The 20,842-nt window shown below is 49.8% G+C and overlaps 1 protein-coding gene across 1 annotated transcript in view; it reads left to right on the top strand.

The window, feature by feature from the left end:
- ADARB2 (adenosine deaminase RNA specific B2 (inactive)) overlaps nucleotides 1–20,842 on the top strand; it is a 530,095-nt gene that overhangs the window by 463,736 nt on the left and 45,517 nt on the right. Inside the window, 2 exon segments of the mRNA XM_017885822.1 lie at nucleotides 10,684–10,852; nucleotides 14,243–14,394. Of these exon segments, the coding sequence (XP_017741311.1) occupies nucleotides 10,684–10,852; nucleotides 14,243–14,394 (321 nt within the window).

Below are 20,842 nucleotides of genomic sequence, written 5' to 3'. Positions count from 1 at the left end.
ACTGTCCCTTGATTCAGTGGTTTCTCATTCAAATTGCCAAACCAAAGAATCCACCTCAGTGAAGAGCACCTGTTCCCAAACTGCATCCAATGACATCACATAGCCAGGTGAAAAAATGAATATTCTGCATCTGCTTTTTTTCACATACTTGTGCTCCCCAAATTCACCTGGCCATAAGAATAACCTGAAAATATTGCCTAAAAACAGATTTTCAGGAACCTCACAATGAGACACTCATTCAATAGTTTTGGGTTTCTTGGTTGGTAGGAGGCTGGAGCCACATCTGTGATTTCAACAGTGACCAAAAGATTCCTCTGATCACACAAGTATAAGAAAGAATGGCCAAAACTTGCTTGACATCTTTTATGCAGACAGCAATTCTCCCAGTTCTGGTGAAGGTGACATGGTAGGCAGGGCTTCTACCCATCATCTCCACTCAGGAGTACCTAGGAAGAAGGTAGACAGTTCTGTTGATGTCACCCACACAACAGGAGGCCCTTCAGAAACTACTACTGCCCCACAGGCACTGGAGTTCTACACCAATAACCACACAGATTTGCCCCATCCTAACCACACAGTCCATCATGACCTAACCACAGAGCCCACTGCATTCTAACCATGGAACCCACTGCATCCTAACCAGAGCCAACTGCATCCTAACCAGACTGTGGCATCCTAACCACAGAACCCACCGTATCCTAACCAGAGCCCTCTGCATCCTAACCACAGAGTCCACCACGTCTTAACCACAGAGCCCACCATATCCTAACCGCAGAGCCCACGCATATCCTAAACACAAGAGCCCACCTCATTCTATACCACAGAGCCCTCTGCATCCTGACCAACAGAGCCCACCTCATCCTAACCACGAGCCCACCATATCCTAAACACAGAGCCCCACCTCATCCTAACCAACAGAGTCCTACCACATCCTAACCACAGAGCCCTCTACATCCTAACCACAGAGCCCCTCTGCATCCTAACCAGAAGCCCACCGCAACCTGACCACAGAGCCCCCAGTATCCTAACGAGAGCCTACCCATACCTAAAAACAGCCCTCGCATCCTGACCACCAGCCCACTCATCCTAACACACGGGGGAGCCCACCTCATCCTAACCACAGAGCCCCACCGCATCCTAACCACAGAGCCCACCGTATTCCTAACCGATAGCCCACCAGCATCCTAACCACAGAGCCCACCGCAATCCTAACCATAGCCCCACATATCTACCACAGAGCTCACCACATCCTAACCCACAGAGCCCACCGAATTGTAACCACAGAGCCACCAATCCTAACTGCAGAGCCTGCCACATCCTGTCCACACAGCCTGCCAGATCCTAACCAGCAGGAGGCTAACCATATCCTAACCACAGAGCCACTGCATCCTAACCAGAGCCCACTGGATCCCTATCCACAGAGCCCACCAACGTCCCTAACCACAGATGCCACTGCATCCTCACCACAGAGCTGTCCTCCCATGCTCCTTGTTTTCATGCAGGCTGCTCCCACTCCTCGGCTCCTCTTCGTTCATTACCTGGCCAGTGATTACACACCTTCTAGTCCAGGACACAGGTCTCTTCTTTCTCCCTTTCTTAACACTGGCTTTGACGTCCACGGTTGCCCCATCCTCTGAGAAGGCGTCCCCACAGCTGGTGTAGCCCAATCACAGTGAGCTTCTGCTCTCCTGCCACGCTGCCTTCTCCCTGCCTGTGAGCATGTGCTGTGAAAGGAGCTTTGAGACTGCACAGTTTTGTATCACCTTTCCCTTGAATAAGTTAGGTGTTTAATGCCCATTGAATGAATGGATAGATAAACAAACAGAAATACACGAAAATATGCCCTTGGTACTTTAAGGCAGGTGAGTGCTCATTCCTGGAATTGTTATTTGGCCCATGGTTCAGTGCCATGGTCAGATTTAGTTGAAAGGTGTTCTTGAACGTGTCTTGTCTTTCAACTGTCCCACACCAGCCCTCTTGTTCTCATTGGAAGAACACGTGCTTTATAGTCAGTAGAAGTAATAATGGAACAAATGGTGTTTTTGTGTCATTCTAGCAAGGGAAGTCACAGAAACATCCTGGATGCAGATGGAGAAACAAGTATGATTACAAGAGAATGGAAATATATGCATCATAATAGCTAAAGATGGTGGTATTTTTGCTGTGTATCAGGCACATGTTAAGAACTTCGCATTATTTTCTTTAATCTTTGAAAACTTTTTCCAAACAAGACAACTAAACACAATTAAATTCTTGCCTCATGTAAGCAGCAGCAGAAACAGGGCTACCTGTGCCCTAGAGCCTGTTAAACTCCGCTTAAAGTGCTTTGTTATCTGATATTCCCCAGATGTATTGTCATTCGTAGAGGAGAGCACAAAATGTTTACATATAACTTGCTTTCCTTCCAAAATCAATGCATTTGAAATGTTTAGAGAATAAAAGCCCAGGGGACACTAGTGTCTTCTGATTCCTGAGGAAAGCCATAAATCAAGACCCTAGTGGAAGAAAAATCTCCCCTGTCAAAAGCAAAACTGTTTCCTTTCAGTCTCAGTCTAATCATGTCCCCAACAGATAAGACATGCCCAAGCCAGACATTTTAAAATCTACCTGATTTCAAACTAATTAGAGGAAATATAGAGAATGGAAGCAGAAACACAAGAAGATTTTAAAACTTGGCTTGCAGGAAAAGATTCAAAATAAAACACAGACTTTGGCCAAATAATGACTAGACGTGGGATTGCAAGCTGATCATGATATTCCCTGTGAGTATTCAGAGAATACCAACCACAAAGAGATTGGGAGTTTTAAAGATGAAGTCTGGAAAGTGGACTGAAATTGTACAGAAGATCAGTTAGGGTGAACATTGAAGAAGGTTTCCTAATACTGAGCGCTAATAAACTGTGGAAGAGTCTTTCTCAAGGGAAGGTGTGGAAACCCTGTTATTGAGTCATTAAATTCAGTGGGCACAGTTCTAGGAAATAGGGAGTCAGAATTAATTACACATGACACCCTTGGGGCAGTCTACATGTGGAGTGAAAATTATTCCTTTCTCTCTCTATCTTCTATAATTTTGAAATGTATTTCTTTGATGCTATTTGGTATATTTTACTTTCAGTTTTCTTCTTAGAAATTTGGTGATCTTTTTCCTCCAAAACCAGATATAGTATAAGAAATGTACCTTTAAAACGTTGGAACAGGCTGAGAATGACTTAGTTCCAAGTAAATAAATAAAAGCCCATTCCCAGACATTGTCTGGAGATGGGTGATGTGCTGGGGAGAAGCCCGGTGTCTTCATCCATTTGTGCTGCTGCAACAAAATACCTCATACTGAGCCATTTATAAACAACAGAAGTTCATTACTCACAGTTCTGGGGGCTGGGAAGTCCAAAATCCAGATGTCAGCAGGCTTGGTGTCTGGAGAGGGCTGTGCTCTGCCTCCAGGATGGCACCTTGTTGCTGCATCGTTTGGAGGGGAGAAACACTGTATCCTCACAGGGCAGATGGGATGGAGGGCAAAAAAGGGCTGGACTCTGTCTGAAGTCTCTTTTATAGGGGTATTAATCCATTCATGAAGGTGGAGCCCTCATCCCCTTATCACCTCCTAAAGGCCCCACCTTTTAATACCACCACAATGAGGATTAAGTTTCAATATAAATTTTGGAGAAAACACCACATTTAAACCATAGTACCCACCAAGTTTATACATTATCCCTTATTTTCTTTATGACATATGCATCTTTATTTCTTTAATCACCCAAAATCCATTCTTTGTGTTAGGGTTCACTCCTGGTGTTGTACACTCTATGGGTTTGGACAAATGTATAATGACATGGATCCACCATTGTACCATCATACAGAGTAGTTTCACTGCCCTAAAAATCCTTTGTGCTCCATCTATTCATCCCTTCCCCCCTCAACCCCTGGCAACCACTGACCTTTTTACGTATCTCCATAGTTTTGCCTTTTCCAGAACGCCCTGTATTTGGAATCATACAATATGTCGTCTTTTCAGATCAGCTTCTTTTACTTAACTTTTATTTAACTTTCCTCCATGTCTTTTTGTGGCTTGATAACTGATTTATTTTTAGTGCTGAGTAATATTCCACTGTCTGACTGTACCATGGTTTATTTATCCAGTCACCTGCTGAAAGATATCTTGGTTGTTTGCAAGTTTTGGCAATTATGGGTAAAGATGCTATAAACATTCAAATACAGTTCTTCATTTCTTACATCTAAATATGATCAATTTGGAATTTACTCTGGTACATGGTGTCAGATAAAGATGCAATTTTATTTCTCAGATGACTGTTCAGTTGTTAGATACCGTTAATTGGATAGTCTCTCTTTGCCTCAGTGGTTTGAGATGTGATGACCTTTGTCCTATACTAAATTCCTGTATGTGTTGGGTTGAGTTCTGGACTCCCCACTTTGTTCCACCTGTTTCACTTCACACCCCATCCCCACAGCGACCTGGCGTGGAGCCCCTGTAACCTGCCTGGTGTACTCTAGGGCTTGTCTCCAGCATTAGTCTTCTTTTTCAGAATTCTCTGGGTTTCCTTTTAGAATCAGCCTGCCCAGTTAAAAACAAATAACTATCTTAGTTCATTTTGTGTTGCTATAACAGAATACATGAGACTGGGTACTGTAGAAAAAATAGTGGTTTGTTTAGCTCACGGTTCTGCAGGTTGGGAAGTTTCGGGACACGGCAGTGGATTCTGGTGACAGCTTTTTTTCTGCATCATAACATGAAGGAGAAGGTCAAGGGGGAAGCAGATACTTGCAAAGAGAAAACCAGAGGGGCATTATGGCTTCATTACAGCCCACGCTTATGGGAACTAACCCATTTCCTTGAGGACTAATCCATCTTGCCAGAGCAAGAACTCACTGCCTTGAGAACAGCACCAAGCCCTTCATAAGGAATCCACCCCATGACCCAAACACCTCCCACTAGGTCCCATCACCCCTCAACACCGCCACACTGAGGACCAAATCTCAACAGGAGTTTTAGCTACAAATAAACCATACCCAAGCCATAGCAATGACAAAACAAAATTACACTTTTTAACCAGGTGTCTTGTCCAAAACAAAGCACTATTGCTGTTTCTTTGGGAATCCTGTCAACTTTATAAATCAATTTAGAGAGGATTCATTAGGTTAAACCTCTCGATCGAAAAATGTGGCATGTCTTTGTTTGTTTAAATTTTGTTGTGTCCTTCAATAGGATTTTGAAGTTTTATTCACTTTAGTCCTTGGTCATTTCTTGTTAAACTTATTCCTATTACCTTGTTTGCTGCCGTTATAAATGGAGTCATTTTTCCTTTACAGTGTCTCTCTGGTTGCTGTGTGTCTATATGAAAGTTATTGATTTCTATATATTAACTTGGAACCCTTTCACCATATTAAGCTCTCTCATTGTTTCTAGCAGTATGTCAACTGGATTCTCTGGAGGTTTCCAGACACAGAATCATAGCATATTCAGACAGTGCTTGTGTTACCTGCCCCTCTCCAATTACTACAGAGCTAATTTCTCTCTCTTGTGCTCATCAATGGCTGCAGCAGATGTTCCTGAATGGTTATAGAAGTGCTTGGAGTGCCTCCCCATAGAGCATGATACTCGTGTGTGTGTATGTGTGTCTGGTGTGTGTATGTGTGTCTGGTGTGTGTGTGTGCATAAAATCACATTCAGGAAACAATCCCTCTGTTCCACTTGACAGAGTTGAGTTTTGATAAAAACTCAATGTTTTATCAAAAGCAGTTGTATTTTGTCAGATGCTTTATCAGTATCTGTGATTATGCTTATTTTTGTATTGCATTTAAATTCTTTTTTTCTTTCTTTTTTTTTTTTTTTTTTTTTCTTGAGATGGTGTCTTGCTCTGTTACCCAGGTTGGAGAGCAGTGGTGCAATCTCAGCTCACTCCAACCTCCGCCTCTGAGGCTCAAGTGATCCTCCCATCTCAGTCTCTCTAGTAGCTGGGACTATAGGCTCATGCCTCCATACCCAGCTACCTTTTGTATTTTTTGTAGACTTGGGGTCTGGCTATGTTGTCCAGGCTGGTTTCAAACTCCTGGGCTTAAGCAATCCACTGGTCTCAGCCTCCCAAAGTGCTGGGATTACAGGTGTGAGCCACTGTGTGCCTGGCCTTAATTTTTTAATATAATCAATTCTTACATTTCAGAAATAAGCCCACCTTGCAGGGACGTACTGTAGTACTCTTTTCCTCTGCTACTTGATGGCTACTATTTTGTCTAACTGAGGGCTCTGTTGTCTTCTTTGTTGCGTAGCCTCCGTCAGGTGGGTATGGCAATGATTTAGGCATTCCATGATGACACACAACCTGAGGGTTCTCTTGTCTTTACATGCTCCGGAACACTTACAATCTGCTACCGTTCACTCGAATTCTACAAAACTCACCGTGCTTGATGCTTTGGCAGGGTGCAGTGGCCCTGCTCTTTGGCCAGCTTTTCTACTTATTCTATAGAAATTTGTATACGTATATTTTCTGTGACTGCTTCTCATGTTGTCTTACAGAGTAGCAGTTTTACTCTCAATAGCCATTTATAAGAAAAGAGATCACCAACAGCCACTATGTACGGAGTGATGCTCCCATACAAACTTGCATTTTATCAGCTTAATAGCATCATTGGAAGGATTGGAATAAATGCTGTTGGCACCACAGCCACTCCATCCTGGGCTCCTGATCTTCCCCAGCTGCTCCAAGTGCCGGCCAGGGCAGTTCACGGCTGTAGCCACCTCCTGAGAACAGCCCTGGCCACCAGAAGCCTACACGCCTGGGAGCACCCACAGCTCATGACTGACACGTTGCACATCCTTGCCTCACACGCCAGAGCTTCCTGTTGGGTCAGCTGGAGAGAGGACCTCAGGAGGACTTCCAAAGTCCTCCTGCACCTCTTGCACCTCCTGCATGCCTGGGAGCGCCCACAGCTCATGACTGACACATCACACACCCTTGCCTCACACTCCAGAGCTTCCTGTTGGGTCAGCTGGACATGGGACCTCAGCACAGCCTCCCCTCGCCTGGTGTCTTTGCTGTCCCATCCTGTCTTCCTGACTTAATAAGCCCCTGCCGGAGCATCCCCAACCCAGCCTTTGCTGCAAGGCGGCCTGGCTTCGGGCACATTTTTACACAAAGCATTGCTCATTAAGTGCAGAGCATTTTTGGTGTCCATACAGCTTGGCGTGGTCTCACCCCAACCCCAGCAATCAAGGATCCCCGTGTGGGGAATCAGAGCACTGAAAAAGGAGAATGTTAGACACTTCTGTGCAGGGCTGACACAGCCCTAAGTGCCACTGGTTTGTACCTGGAGGGTGTGCCCATAAACCAAGGACCCAGTTCCTCTCTGTAGGTATGAGTGGCCTCGACCTGCCTGTGGCCCCACCATGGCGGCAGCACCCTCGCGCTGTCCCGTGACGTGGGTGTTAAGAAAAGCGTGTTTTTCTGAATGCCGGTTGGTGCTGTTTCTGTTTTTGACACCTTTTTGCCCGCAGTCTTTAACTGCTACTGAGCTCTGTTTTCCACCTCACCACGCTGCCTGATGCCGCATCGTCCTCATGGCGCTGAGGGGAGAGATGAGGACGCCCGTCCTCTCCTTTCCCCCAAATTAAATCGGTCAGCCCCGAATTTGGCCATTCTTCATTAAAATCTTCCTCTTTCTCATTTGTAACGTGTGGTACCCGAGCACATCTTCCAGCTTCTTGCTCTCCCGCATCCTCTGTGTAAATTTCCCAAATCCTGTGGATTTGGTCCTTGCTGTGCTCTCTGGGTCCCTCCCGCCAATCCACTCCTGAGAGAGCTTCCTAAGTCCTCCCGCACCATGTCCAGCCCTGGCCTCCCACCCAGTGTCCCGGCCCCTCCTCTCCTCCTGTGCAACCCAGCACTCACTCATGGGCAACAGTGCTGCTGTCCTTCCGGAAAACCCTTTCACAGCTCCCACTGTCTGTTAGTGAAGAGCTGGATCTTCAGGGTGGTACTCAAGGCCTCTGTGACCGACTTCCACCCGCCTTGGAAGCTTCGCCACTTTCCCACACACATCTCCCACAGGCTCCAAAGTCGGCTTCTCCTTGTCCCGCAGAATACGCCTGTGCCCTTTCCCATCCCTGCCTCTGGTCGCCATGCCCACTCTGCCTGGGACACCTCCTCCCGACCCCTGTGCAGAAGCTCCCAGGGTGTGAGTCCATCTTTCCCTTCTCCTCCCTCGCTCTCCCTCACTCTCATGCTGGTGACATTCCGTGTACAGCACTTCTGCGACATTTCTCATATGACGTCTCGTGCTGCAGCCGTTTCTGACTGCATCACCTCCCTCGGTCCAGGCTTTGCGTCTCCTGTGTTGGGAGCATGGTGCTGGCCGTGGGGGTGGGAATCATGAAAACTGAATACGCAAACAATGCACTTCCTGGGCCACATAACTGTGCTGAGTGTGGCAGAGCCTGGAGCCAAACGGAGCCGGGAATCAATGAGGGGTGAAGGGAAAGCAGTTGCTTTTTTTCTACAGCTCCAATTTCCACGGAATCCAAAGAGGAGGAGCAGGCCAGGGCCTCACGGGCCACAGCACCGATTCCCAAAGAGTTGTCTGTTTCCACCAGAGACTGCCTGTGCACCAGTCATGAACCCTGAAACTCGTTAGGAATCATTATCAATGTGTTTCTCGTTTCTCTACCTGCTTTAATGAAGCTGGAACCTGTGGGGTGATTTCTGCATCGCGATGTCGTCCTCGTGAACCATTTCTCAACAGTCCACATGTCACTGACTGCCTGAGTGAGACGGTGGCTCCCACCCCTGGCAGAGTCAGTAGCAGCTGCCCACCCCGGCTCCCTGTAGCCTTAGATCCTGATCCCATCTGCTCCTCCACTTCTGGGACCCCCGCTGGGAGGCAGCCTCCGCCCCCAGGATGGCTGAGGGAGGAGGAGGCCTGGAGCTGGGACAGGGCAGCTGAGTTGCCCCCTGAGGAAACTCAGGGGGGCTGGTCGTCTCCTCTTTTGATTAAAGCGGCCTGGGGAAGTCCGGTCACTTCCTGAGCTCAGGAGCAGTCCAGTCCCACCAGGGAGGGGGCAGTGGGTAGACAACAGGACCAGGACCATGGAGTTCTCTTCAGGCACAGAAACAGGGGCTGCTGGGAGAAGCTGGGATGAGTGGAGACAGCAGTGGACATGGGCAGGAGGCGGGGGCTGTGCTGGACCGCTTTGCCTGGGAGGAAGGACACTGGACAGACAGACCCCAGCTGCAGAGCCGTGGGGGCAGGGATACCGCTGGGCCTCTGCAGGGCACTTCCGCAGTGCTCCGTCCCTCCGGGGTCCGCATTCTCCCTGGCTCTCCCTGGCAGCTGCTGACTCTGCCCTTTCATCTCACAAAGAAAGATCCTGCGTTGGGGCCCAGAGAGGGTAGATGCCCTCAGGGCTCGAGAACCAAGTTCTCAGGGGAGAAAAAGTCACATCAGAGGAACAAGTGTATGAGAAGTGAGAAGTGCTCATGACCAGCCAGCACTGTTTTCCGTGGGGAAGTCGATTTTATTTAAGATGGGAGGGAGGTCTGCTTCTGGCATGACATGAATTTGCGTGTCACCTCTTCCAAGAAATGGTCTGGACATGTATTTACCAGGTGACTCCATGGACGTGGCCGCAGTCAGCGGCTAACGCGTCTCTGTGCTGCCCTCACTTGGCCTGGGATCCAGGCCCAGCCAGTGGCTGTCATATCCCAAGGATCCTGGGTGCCCACAATGTACCCGCCACCTCTAGCCGAAGGGCCTGCACGATGGATTTGTTACTGGATCGGCAACACTGACCCGTCTCATGACACAGACTCCCTAGGGAGACCCTGCTTGGAGCATTTGGTGGAAATTCTGACTCGTGTCCTCAAGGAATTCACCATCTAAGTGCAGAGAAAATACACATCCACACAGACCTGTTAGAGCAGAGCAAACAAACATTGGCGTGTGTCTTCCAGCTTCTTCTCAAACAAAGTGATGGATATTATACTTTAAGGACATTATGTTGGGGGTTGTTTTTCAGGTTTCTTTGTTTTGTTTGTTTTCAGTCCCTGAAGGGAGTATCATTTTTGTGGATGGGGTTCCTTTGACTATGGTTAAAATGACACATCCAGCCTCCTTTCTGTGTTAGTGTGACGGGTTCATCAGCTCCTGTCCTGTGTTTCTGTGTCAGGGTGAAGGGTTCATCAGCTCCTGTCCTGTGTTTCTGTGTCAGGGTGACGAGTTCATCAGCTCCTGTCCTGCACTGATCCCGTTGGGGAACAGGGGAAAGCGCAAAGGTGGTCAGAGGTTGGGCAGGAAGCCCAGGCCGCAGCCAGCACTCCTCCCACTCCCAGGGGACCTGGGACTCAGAGGTGGAGAAAACTGCCCTGGTAGTAAGTGTGACCTCAAAACTCTGCTCTTAAGGTGCCTCAAGAGCATTTCAGCAACCTTAAGGATAACAGAGGCACTTTGAGCGCCGTCTCAGGCTGCCATGGAGTAGGTGGGAATCCCTCAGGCGGGCGGTCCGGTCGCCTGTGACGGCCTGGGGCACACAGAAGCCTTGCTTCCCAGCTCTCAAAACACAGTGTTTCCGAGGTTTCCTAACCCAGGGAAACCGCTGTTGTGAGACCCTGAAAAGACCAAGAAGGAGGGAGACGGGGGCCGTGGGCCGCGCTGCCCTGACGCTGTCTGTGTCCCCAGGACTGGACGCTCGGCAAGCACAGGTCGTGGCCCTGTCGTCGGGGACCAAGTGCATCAGCGGCGAGCACCTCAGTGACCAGGGGCTGGTGGTGAATGACTGTCACGCGGAGGTGGTGGCCCGGCGGGCGTTCCTGCACTTTCTCTACACGCAACTGGAGCTGCACCTGAGGTGAGCGGCTGGGGACGGGCTCCAGGGCAGGCGGACACCGCGGCTGGGGGCTGCCAGGGAGCAGAGGGGGCCCCGTGCCTGGCTCAGAACACGCCTCCCTCTATCCTGGCACAGGGTGAGCCAGGAAGCGTCCCTTGTTATTTAGACTAGAGACATCCCTGGCGCACCTATAGAGCCGCCATGCGGGCTGGGAAGAAGCTAAAATTCCAGGCTTCCTCCTTATTCCACGTTTCCCTCCAGAAAACACCTTTGCAGCCCTCATCCTCTGGGCAAGGCCACCCTCTCCTGGCCTCGGTTCCCCATGCCCCCCACATTCCTGCACTGCCCCCTTTTCCTCCATTGCCCTCAGAGAACATGAGTGCAGTGTCAAAGGAGTGGTTTGGAGATGCACTGTCGTCTTGCCTCCTGCACCAAGTCCATGTGAAGAGGCTGCTGAGACCCTGAGAACTGTGCCCCAGTATTGGGTTCCCGGGGTTCCGTGGCCTGCTCTGGCGGTTGGGCAGAGGTGGCTGTCATGGGGCAGCCTCCTGTCCCTGAGACACCTTAGACGGGCATGAACCCACGTGGTTTGCAGCACGTGTCCTCTCCAACACACCCCCAGCCCGGGCCGTTCAGTCCCGAGGGCTCGCTGTCGGCTCCTTGCCTGAAACGCTCCCTCCTGTCTATTCTTTCACATCCCCTGAAGCCGTCTGCGTTCCTCAAATCCACGAGTAATGGGACCTCGGGGGGCTTTGGCGAGGGTCATCTCCACGCCCATTAGCTGTACAAAAGTCACACAAAAGCGGAAAGGCCCATGTGTAGCCAAGCAGATGCCACTGAAAACAACACCTTAACCCACTCAGCTCAGCTCATTCTTTTTTTTTTTTCTTTTGAGACGGAGTCTTGCTCTGTTGCCCAGCCTGGAGTGCAATGGCACGATCTCAGCTCACTGCAAACTCTGCTTCCCAGGTTGAAGCAATTCTCCCACCTCAACCTCCTGAGTAGCTGAGACTACAGGCATTCACCACCACGCCCAGCTAATTTTTGTATTTTTAGTAGAGACGGGGTTTCATCACATTGGCCAGACTGCTCTCGAACTCCTGACCTCAAGCAAACCACCCGTCTCGGCCTCCCAAAGTGCTGGGATTACAGGCATGTACATGCCACTGCGCTCGGCCCACACTCAGCTCATTCTTATCAGAGCCTCTGAGCAGGGAGCCACAGGCTAAACCCATCCCTCAGTTCCCTGAGGCCTGTGAGTGCGGCAGGAGTTGGATATGGGTGAACAGAGAAATCTCTCAGAACGTAGGGAAGGATTTCTCCTAAATGCCCACCTGCTCAACTAGGACTATCTCCAAGATCCCTCGCTTGCGTTTGTGTCAGAGAAGGTAACTGGGCCAATATTTACCAGGAGCTGGTTACATGCCTGGTGCTGTGCCACCAACTGGGGGTCCACAGACAGGTGCACCCGATGCCTGCCCTGCATAGGGAACCGGCACAGGGGAGCGGGGTCCAGGGCAGCCACGTGGCTGATAGGCCCTGCTCCGGGGTCCAGGCTTGGGACACATTTGCCAAGGGTCCTGGGGAAGGCGGCTGGGGCAGTGGGGGGCAGTGGCTGTGGGCTGAGTGCAGGCACAGAGGCAGGAAGGCTGCTGGATGCCGCAAGGACTTCCTGTGGAGAAAATGTCTGTTCTGTTGCCTGTGTGATCTCAGGGCCCCACAGAACACAATCCATCACCCATGGGGCAGAATGTGTGAAAACAGCAAGACCGGCAGAAAGTAGATGGCCAGCAAGCAGGGAATAAACACCAGGAAGCAGGAGAATAAACACTGGGACACAGGGAATAAACACCGGGACACAGGGAATAAACACTGGGACGCAGGGAATAAACACTGGGACACAGAGAATAAACACCGGGACGCAGGGAATAAACACCGGGACGCAGGGAATAAACACCAGGACTCGGGGAGTAAATATCAGGAAGCAGGAATAAGCACCAGGAAGCAGGGGAATAAACACCAGGAAGCGTGGGAATAAACACTGGGAAGCAGGGAATAAACACCGGGACGCAGGGAATAAACACCGGGATGCAGGGAACAAACACTGGGACGCAGGGAATAAACACCGGGACGCAGGGAATAAACACCGGGATGCAGGGAATAAACACCGGGATGCAGGGAACAAACACTGGGACGCAGGGAATAAACACCGAGACACAGGGAATAAACACTGGGACGCAGGGAATAAACACCGGGATGCAGGGAACAAACACCGAGAGGCAGAGAATAAACACCAGGACACAGGGACTAAACACCAGGACACAGGGAATAAACACCAGGACTCGGGGAGTAAATATCAGGAAGCAGGAATAAGCACCAGGAAGCAGGGGAATAAACACCAGGAAGCGTGGGAATAAACACTGGGAAGCAGGGAATAAACACCGGGACGCAGGGAATAAACACCGGGAGGCAGAGAATAAACACCAGGACACAGGGGAATAAACACCAGGAAGCAGGAGAAAAAACACCGGGACACAGGGAATAAACACGGAAGAAGGAAATGCAGGCGCATTTGCTCAGCGCCCGCTCAGGTGGGCCATGGTGGGTCTGCGCAGCTCGAGCTTCACAGCTGGTGGGGGTTTTGCAACAGGCCGAATCATTCACCATCAGAGAGAGGCTGGGACCTCTCCCGCCCCACCTGGGTCATGGCTGGATGCAGAAGGAAAGCTGTTTCCCCACGGCTCTCCACTTCCACCTGTGCTGGTGACCAAGCCCAGGCCTTCCTACAGCTCCTTTCCTCCTTTTAATCACACACAAGCTGCCCACTTAGGCTGTGTCAAACCTGCAGTCCACTGTGAGGTACGGCCATGAGCAGCACTGGCAAATCCACAGAGTCACAGCTGTGTAGACAGATAGATGTGGGTTAACAGCAACGGGGAAAAATGGCCTGGTAAAAGATCCTGGTGGGGCCAGGCGCGGCGGCTCACGCCTGTAATCCCAGCACTTTGGGAGGCTGAGGTGGGTGGATCACCTGAGGCCAGGAGTTCAAGACAAACCTGGCCAACATGGTGAAACCCCGTATCTACTAAAAATACAAAAATGAACTAGGCATGGTGGCGCATGCCTGTAATCCCAGTTACTCGGGAGGCTGAGTATCAATACTCAAGGCAGAAGAATTGCTGGAATTCAGTGGGTGGAGGTTGCAGTGAGCCGAGATCGCGCCACTGCACTCCAGCCTGGGCGACAGAACAAGACTCCCTCTCAAAAAAAAAAAGAAAAGAAAAGAAAGGAAAAAGATAAAGAAAAACTTGGGGAACAACTCTCTACAAAACAGGACTCAAGCGTTCACCTGGTTGGAACGTTTCTGGTTTGATTTGTGATAAATGACCCCAAACCTCTTTGTGACCCTAGCAAGCGGCGCGAGGACTCGGAGCGATCAATATTTGTGCGGTTAAAAGAAGGCGGCTACCGGCTGCGGGAAAACATCCTCTTCCATCTCTACGTGAGCACCTCCCCCTGCGGAGACGCAAGACTCCACTCTCCCCACGAGATCACCACCGACCGTAAGAGACAATGCTTTTACCTTCTGTGGGCCAGCAGCCCCCAGCTGCCTCTATTTGGGACTCTGTCCTGGGCGGTGTGTGGGGCCCTCGGGTACTGGAAGAGGATTGCCTCTGCAATTAGTGGGATAATCATGCCTCCAAAATCTTCGTCTGAAATGCTCAAGTGATTGGCAGAAGAGTAGTCTGAGGCCTAAAATTAGCGACCTAATTGCCATAGTTCTCTGCTTTGTTTTAATAACTCAGACAATCCCTGTGTCCTGGGTTGGGAAAATGGGATGAAGGGAAGGCCAGTGAGAGCTACGCAGGCTGGGAGCAAATTCCGACTGGCTCTGCTTGCCTTCGCTCACAGCGTTGGGGAGAAAAAAGCTCAGCTTTTGCAACCAAGCCAAGGATAAGTGATTCCCTGCAAAGGGGTCTCCCCAGGTGAACTATAAAGTTCCATTGCAAACCTGCCCTGTGAGCATTTATCGGTGGAGATGGGACAGAACACACCCACGCAGTCCCCACCTCTCTGTCCTCTCCATCAGCAAAGGGCAGTGATGCTGTGAGTGCCAGGGTCGGAGGGCCAGGCATGGAGCAGGGTGGGGCTCTCCCTTGATGCCACCCTTGACAACAGCATCTCCATGATAAAAGAAAAGGTGCTGCAGGGAAACTCCTCTCTTTCATTTTAATGATGAAATCCTATTGCTTAGTGCTATCTGCATATGTCACACACATATATGTATATACCACATACACCACATGCATACCACATATACTACACATGTTCTACCACACACATACCACCACACCACACCAATACACACACACCACATACACTACATGCCTTACCACATACACCACACACACATACCACATATACCATACCATGTATGCCACATAACCACATACCACCACATACTACACAATTACACACATAGCACATTTCACTACACCACACATACACCACACACACATATCCACGTATACCACACATGCATACTCACAGTATAGCACACACACCACACACATACCACATTACCACATTGCTATCACATACACTACAAACACCATACACCACACACACATACTACATATACCACACACACACATACCATCATACGTTTACACGCATGACCACATCATGCCCCTACACATTGCATACCACATAAGACGACTCACGTGCAAACCACCAACCCACACACAGCCACAAGCACCCACAGGCAGTTATCCACACACACACACACACAAAAACCACGTACCACCACACGCATACGATCACATGCACCATACACATATACCACATAGATCCATACATGTATACCACATATACCACACACATACCACACACACCACACAGCGATACATATACAATACACACATACACATTACACCTACATGCATACACACGACACCACACACAACTACCGACTTATACACCATGCATATCACATACACTACAACAAACACAGGTACAGACAACGACACCACATTATTACCATCACAAATACCACGACACCATCTACATGCCAACGCACAACCACAACACTACAGGCGCAGTATCAGCATACCACTACATGCCATATCACATCATGCCACACATGCGGATACCACATACCTACTCGCACACACACCAACATATACCACAACATTGCCACAAGCACCCACACCTATTACCACACACACACACACAACCACATACACCACACCACATCACATTATACACACACATTACATACACCACAACATCCACATACACCACAAAAGCCACATATACCCACATGCATATCACATACACCACACACACATTCACATGCTCCCACACCCTTTCCAGAAGCAGTCCCAGGCAGATCTTTCAATGCAGGCAATGCATGTGGTGTGTGTGTGGTGTGTGTGTGGTGTGTGTGTGGTGTGTGTGTGGTGTGTGTGTGGTGTGTGGTGTGTGGTGTGTGTGATGTATGTGATATGTGTATGATGAGGGGTCCAGTCCTGATAAGGGAGGAAATCTCTGGTAGACATACATGGACAGCACACCGCTATTAAGGCTTGACTTTGGCCTGACTCTCCTCCAGTGGAAGGCTTTATGGTGTTTTAATTACCAAGGTAAGGAAAATTAAACATTTTCATAGAGCCCTGCTGTGTTCCAGGCTTTGTCATGCAGCCTCCACCAAAGACAAGAAGGTGTGGGGAAAATGGTGTCTTTAATCCCACATGAGCTTAGCCTGATTCTCCAGTCTCCAGATGGGATGCTGGCCCAAAAACATTCCTCCTCCTTTCTGCGGATTTCCCTCCAGCCCCACTGCTTTCCCTCTGGGATGGCTGGATAGGGTTCTCTGTAAGTGGATCCTCTGGGATGGCTGGATAGGGTTCTCTGTATGGGGATTTAGGGTGGCATTTCCACACCCTTTGGAAATTAAATAGGAGAATCCCATCAAACTGGGAATGAAGAAAAGGAAGCCTATTCAACATCAGGGACTTTTAAAGGAACTTCCTGCAGGAGGAAGAGAGAGGCAGGAGCGGCCTGAGCACCTGAGAAGTGAACACAGCCACAGAGGGAAGGGGGCCCAGTGTGGCCCCACGAGATCACACAGGGCACCCCCTGCTACCAGGCTGACTCAGGAACAGAGAGACAGAAAAACCACCAGGAGCGGCTTCATTTTCACTGGACATATTCAGCAAGCCAGAGCTACATGATACCAGCTCACCCGATAAAACTGTGAAATCTGGTGCATTGCACAGCTACTGGGAATTCTGAAATCTAGTGCCTTGGACAGCTACTGGAAATTATCTTTCCATTCTTCTTGAAAGGTTTGCCATCATAAAGACCCCGCTAGGAACCCTCAGACTCGAGAGGAAAAGTGCCGCCAAATGCTTGGGGTTGGCGCTAATTTGTCCAGCCTCTTCCTTGGCTAATGTGCCCCTCGTGGGAGCTGGGAGAGGGCTGAGTGAGAACAGCAGGAGCCTTGTCCATGCCTGAGACCCCGTGGTCTCCCCAGGGGACAGTTCTAGTCCATTGGGCCTCCCACGTCTCTGTACATCGATCACCAAGTGCAGCCTCTCCAGCCAGCCCTCACTTCCAACTGCAGTGTCTGTGGTTTAGAAAAACAAATACATTCTCTGAGGTGCCCTGGGGTTCACTTCCAGACACAGATGTCTTTTATTTCGTGGTGCTTTTAAGAAGTGGCGGGTGCTGGTAGGAGAAAAAATAAAGCATTTTCTCACATTTTGCAGCAGATATGCCAGGCAAAATGGAGAAACTCCTTCCTGTGCCATGCTCTCCATTGGGCTGGTACCGCTCCTCCGCTCTCCTATCTGGAGAGTGTGGAGAAGGTAGGCACTTGGCGAACTCTCCTGTAACAGGGACTCGTCTGCCAGAGTCACTCAGTAAAGGCAGGAGAACCCAAATTCCTGCCATTGTCTGCTGGGAAGGCGCCTTCAGAGAGCTGGTTCTGCAACCTTCGAACCTCCCGAGGAGGGCAGAGACCTTCAGGCACAACTCCTGCCATTTCCCCTGCAGAGACGCTTTCAGCTCCTTTACAGTAAGGGCCAGGGGTCTCCAGGTTGTAACTCAGGTGCTGTGTTTCTTTGTTACCCTTTAAAGAGGGCTGGAGCATGGATAAGGGGAGCAAGTGGCCTGGATTTTGCTGTGAGGGGCTCCTCCAGGGCTAGCCAAGCACAGCGTCGATAGTGACAAGCCCCCCAAAGGAAACGCTGGCGGCAGGCGCTGGACACCTCCAGTCCACACTGTTCCCAGAGGTCTGCAGCTGGCACTGCCTCCCTCCCGTGGATTAACCCTGCAGAAACCCAGCTGCACTGCCCCTCCAATTCAGAGGCCCACACTCCCGAAAGAAGCCCAGGGAATGAAAGAAGCCCTAAGGGCCATGATGTTCTTCTCACAAATGCAGAGGCCGCAGAATGCAGAGAGCTCAGTCCCCTCCACTGAGACCTTTGCTGGGGCCAGAGGAGCCCATCTGAAACCGAAGGACACTCCGGACTGAGGTCTCAGTCCTCTCGAGTGCTGTCTGCCTCTGGCGCCTTCTGGACCTGCCCTGTCTCCTCTCACCAGCACCGTGCTTGGTCCTGGTCTTTTAGCTCATCCCTTCCTCAATCTCCCATTTGGCCTGCATTGAGCTATTGTGCGTCTCCACAGGGGCCACACCTGCTAACCTCTCTCTCAACTGTGCCAGACTTCTCCTCTTTCTCACACATATATACCCACACACACACACACACATACATAAGCACATGTGCAAACACATACATAAGTACACGTGCACATGCACACACATAAGCACATGTGCACACACAGACACATACATAAGCACATGTGTGCACACACATAATCACATGTGTGCACACAAACACATGTATAAGCACATATGCACACATGAACACACATGCATACGCACATATGTGCACACATGCACATGTGCACACAAACATAAACACATGTGCACACAAACACGTGTACATAACCACATGTGTGCACACACAAACACATGTACTTAAGCACATCTGCACATACACAGATACATAAGCACACATGTGTACACGCAAACACATGTACTTAAGCACATCTGCACATACACAGATACATAAGCAAACGTGTGCACACACAAACACATGTACTTAAGCACATCTGCACATACACAAACACAGATACATAAGCACACGTGTGCACACACAAACACATACATAAGCACACATGCACAAAACAAACACACATACACAAGCATATGTGCACACACAAGCGCACGACAGGTGTCTGATGCATCGGATCTATCAATATAACCATGATGTGATTAAGTCAAAGAGATGTTTGGTACCCAAGATTGTTCCCCCTTCCTTTAAAAATGAAGGAACACAGAGTAGAGCATAAGCAAAACTTTCTGTAGATAGGTTTAAATAATCATTACAGTAAGTGTCATGTAACCAAAGACCCAGGAGAGAAGTGAGTCTGACTTGGGGTTTCTAGGAGCACACTTCTGACTCTCCGGTGTCTGCTGAGCAGCTGCCTCCCAACAGCAACCTGCTCCGACAGCTCAGCAGGACCAGGAGTTCCCCGAGCCCCAACCACCCGAGGCCCAGGCTCAGGGGCTCCAAGTCCTAGACACAACACCAGGGCCCTGGAGTTGCCATCAAACCCCACTTTCCTGGGATGCATGTGGCTCGAGAAATTCTAGATGTCCCCATTTTATTTTTCCCCTCAAAACCATTTGTCTAGAGAGATCATAAATTCCCCATTCCTGGGGGCCTTAGACATGGTATCAATGCCGGCTGGTCTCAGGTATTGTGGGAGCTGTGTCGCCTGCCAGCTTTGGAAGGCACTCAAGTTTGTTGTTTCCAGCCCTGGCTTATCTTTCAGGGTTCTGGGCCAGTGTTTACCAATGCAGCTCGCCCCATGCACTCTGGCTGAGTTTCTGATGCATTCGGGGCAGACAGGCATCCAAGACTCTAGTTTTCTGAGCACAGGTCGGGTTTTGAGCCACCGGGTTTGAACTCCTTAAATCATCTCAGACTAGGAACATTTGTTTCCTTGCTGGCTTCGTAGAAAGGGCTTGGAGGCGTACACGGCCTGGTAGCCTGTCTGTCTGCAGAGGCCAGGCAGAGCTTATGGCCAGACTCCCCGCTCTGTGGCGTCACCGGCAGGAAAGAAAAGTGTTTGTGGTGTCACATGTGATGGAGGGGAAAGGTGCTTTCGCGACAGAGACCGCAGACTCAGTTTTCAATGTCATGCGACCCAGGGCTACTCCATTCATCTCAGGTGACTCAAAACTGCCACATCTGTGGCTTTCCCTGGACCTAGAAGGGCCAGGTCAGTTAAGGTAGGGACAAATGCCTAAAAGACATTTATTCCCACAGCCAGGAGAACATGCTGTGTGTGTCTATGTTAGAGTCAGGGTTCTGATGACTGCTCTCAGCACAGACTCACAGAGGGCGACGGGTCACTTAGTGGCTCTGGGAGGCCTGGGATAGAACTCAGACCTGAAAGAGCACAGATGGAACAGAAGATGAGGATCTCAGTACTTCACTGTGGATGAGCAGCTCCTCTCCTCCCAACCCACCAATGATCTGCCTGCAAATTCTTCTTTCTTGGCCTGGTTTTTAAATAACCTGGTAAACTCAGTTCTTATAGCCANTTTTTCTCACATTTTTGCAGCAGATATGCCAGGCAAAATGGAGAAACTCCTTCCTGTGCCATGCTCTCCATTGGGCTGGTACCGCTCCTCCGCTCTCCTATCTGGAGAGTGTGGAGAAGGTAGGCACTTGGCGAACTCTCCTGTAACAGGGACTCGTCTGCCAGAGTCACTCAGTAAAGGCAGGAGAACCCAAATTCCTGCCATTGTCTGCTGGGAAGGCGCCTTCAGAGAGCTGGTTCTGCAACCTTCGAACCTCCCGAGGAGGGCAGAGACCTTCAGGCACAACTCCTGCCATTTCCCCTGCAGAGACGCTTTCAGCTCCTTTACAG

This window comes from Rhinopithecus bieti, unplaced genomic scaffold (genome assembly GCF_001698545.2).
Source record: "Rhinopithecus bieti isolate Rb0 unplaced genomic scaffold, ASM169854v2 scaffold_15437, whole genome shotgun sequence".
Classification (NCBI taxonomy): Eukaryota; Metazoa; Chordata; class Mammalia; order Primates; family Cercopithecidae; genus Rhinopithecus; species Rhinopithecus bieti.
This window is presented reverse-complemented; position numbering and strand designations above follow the sequence as displayed.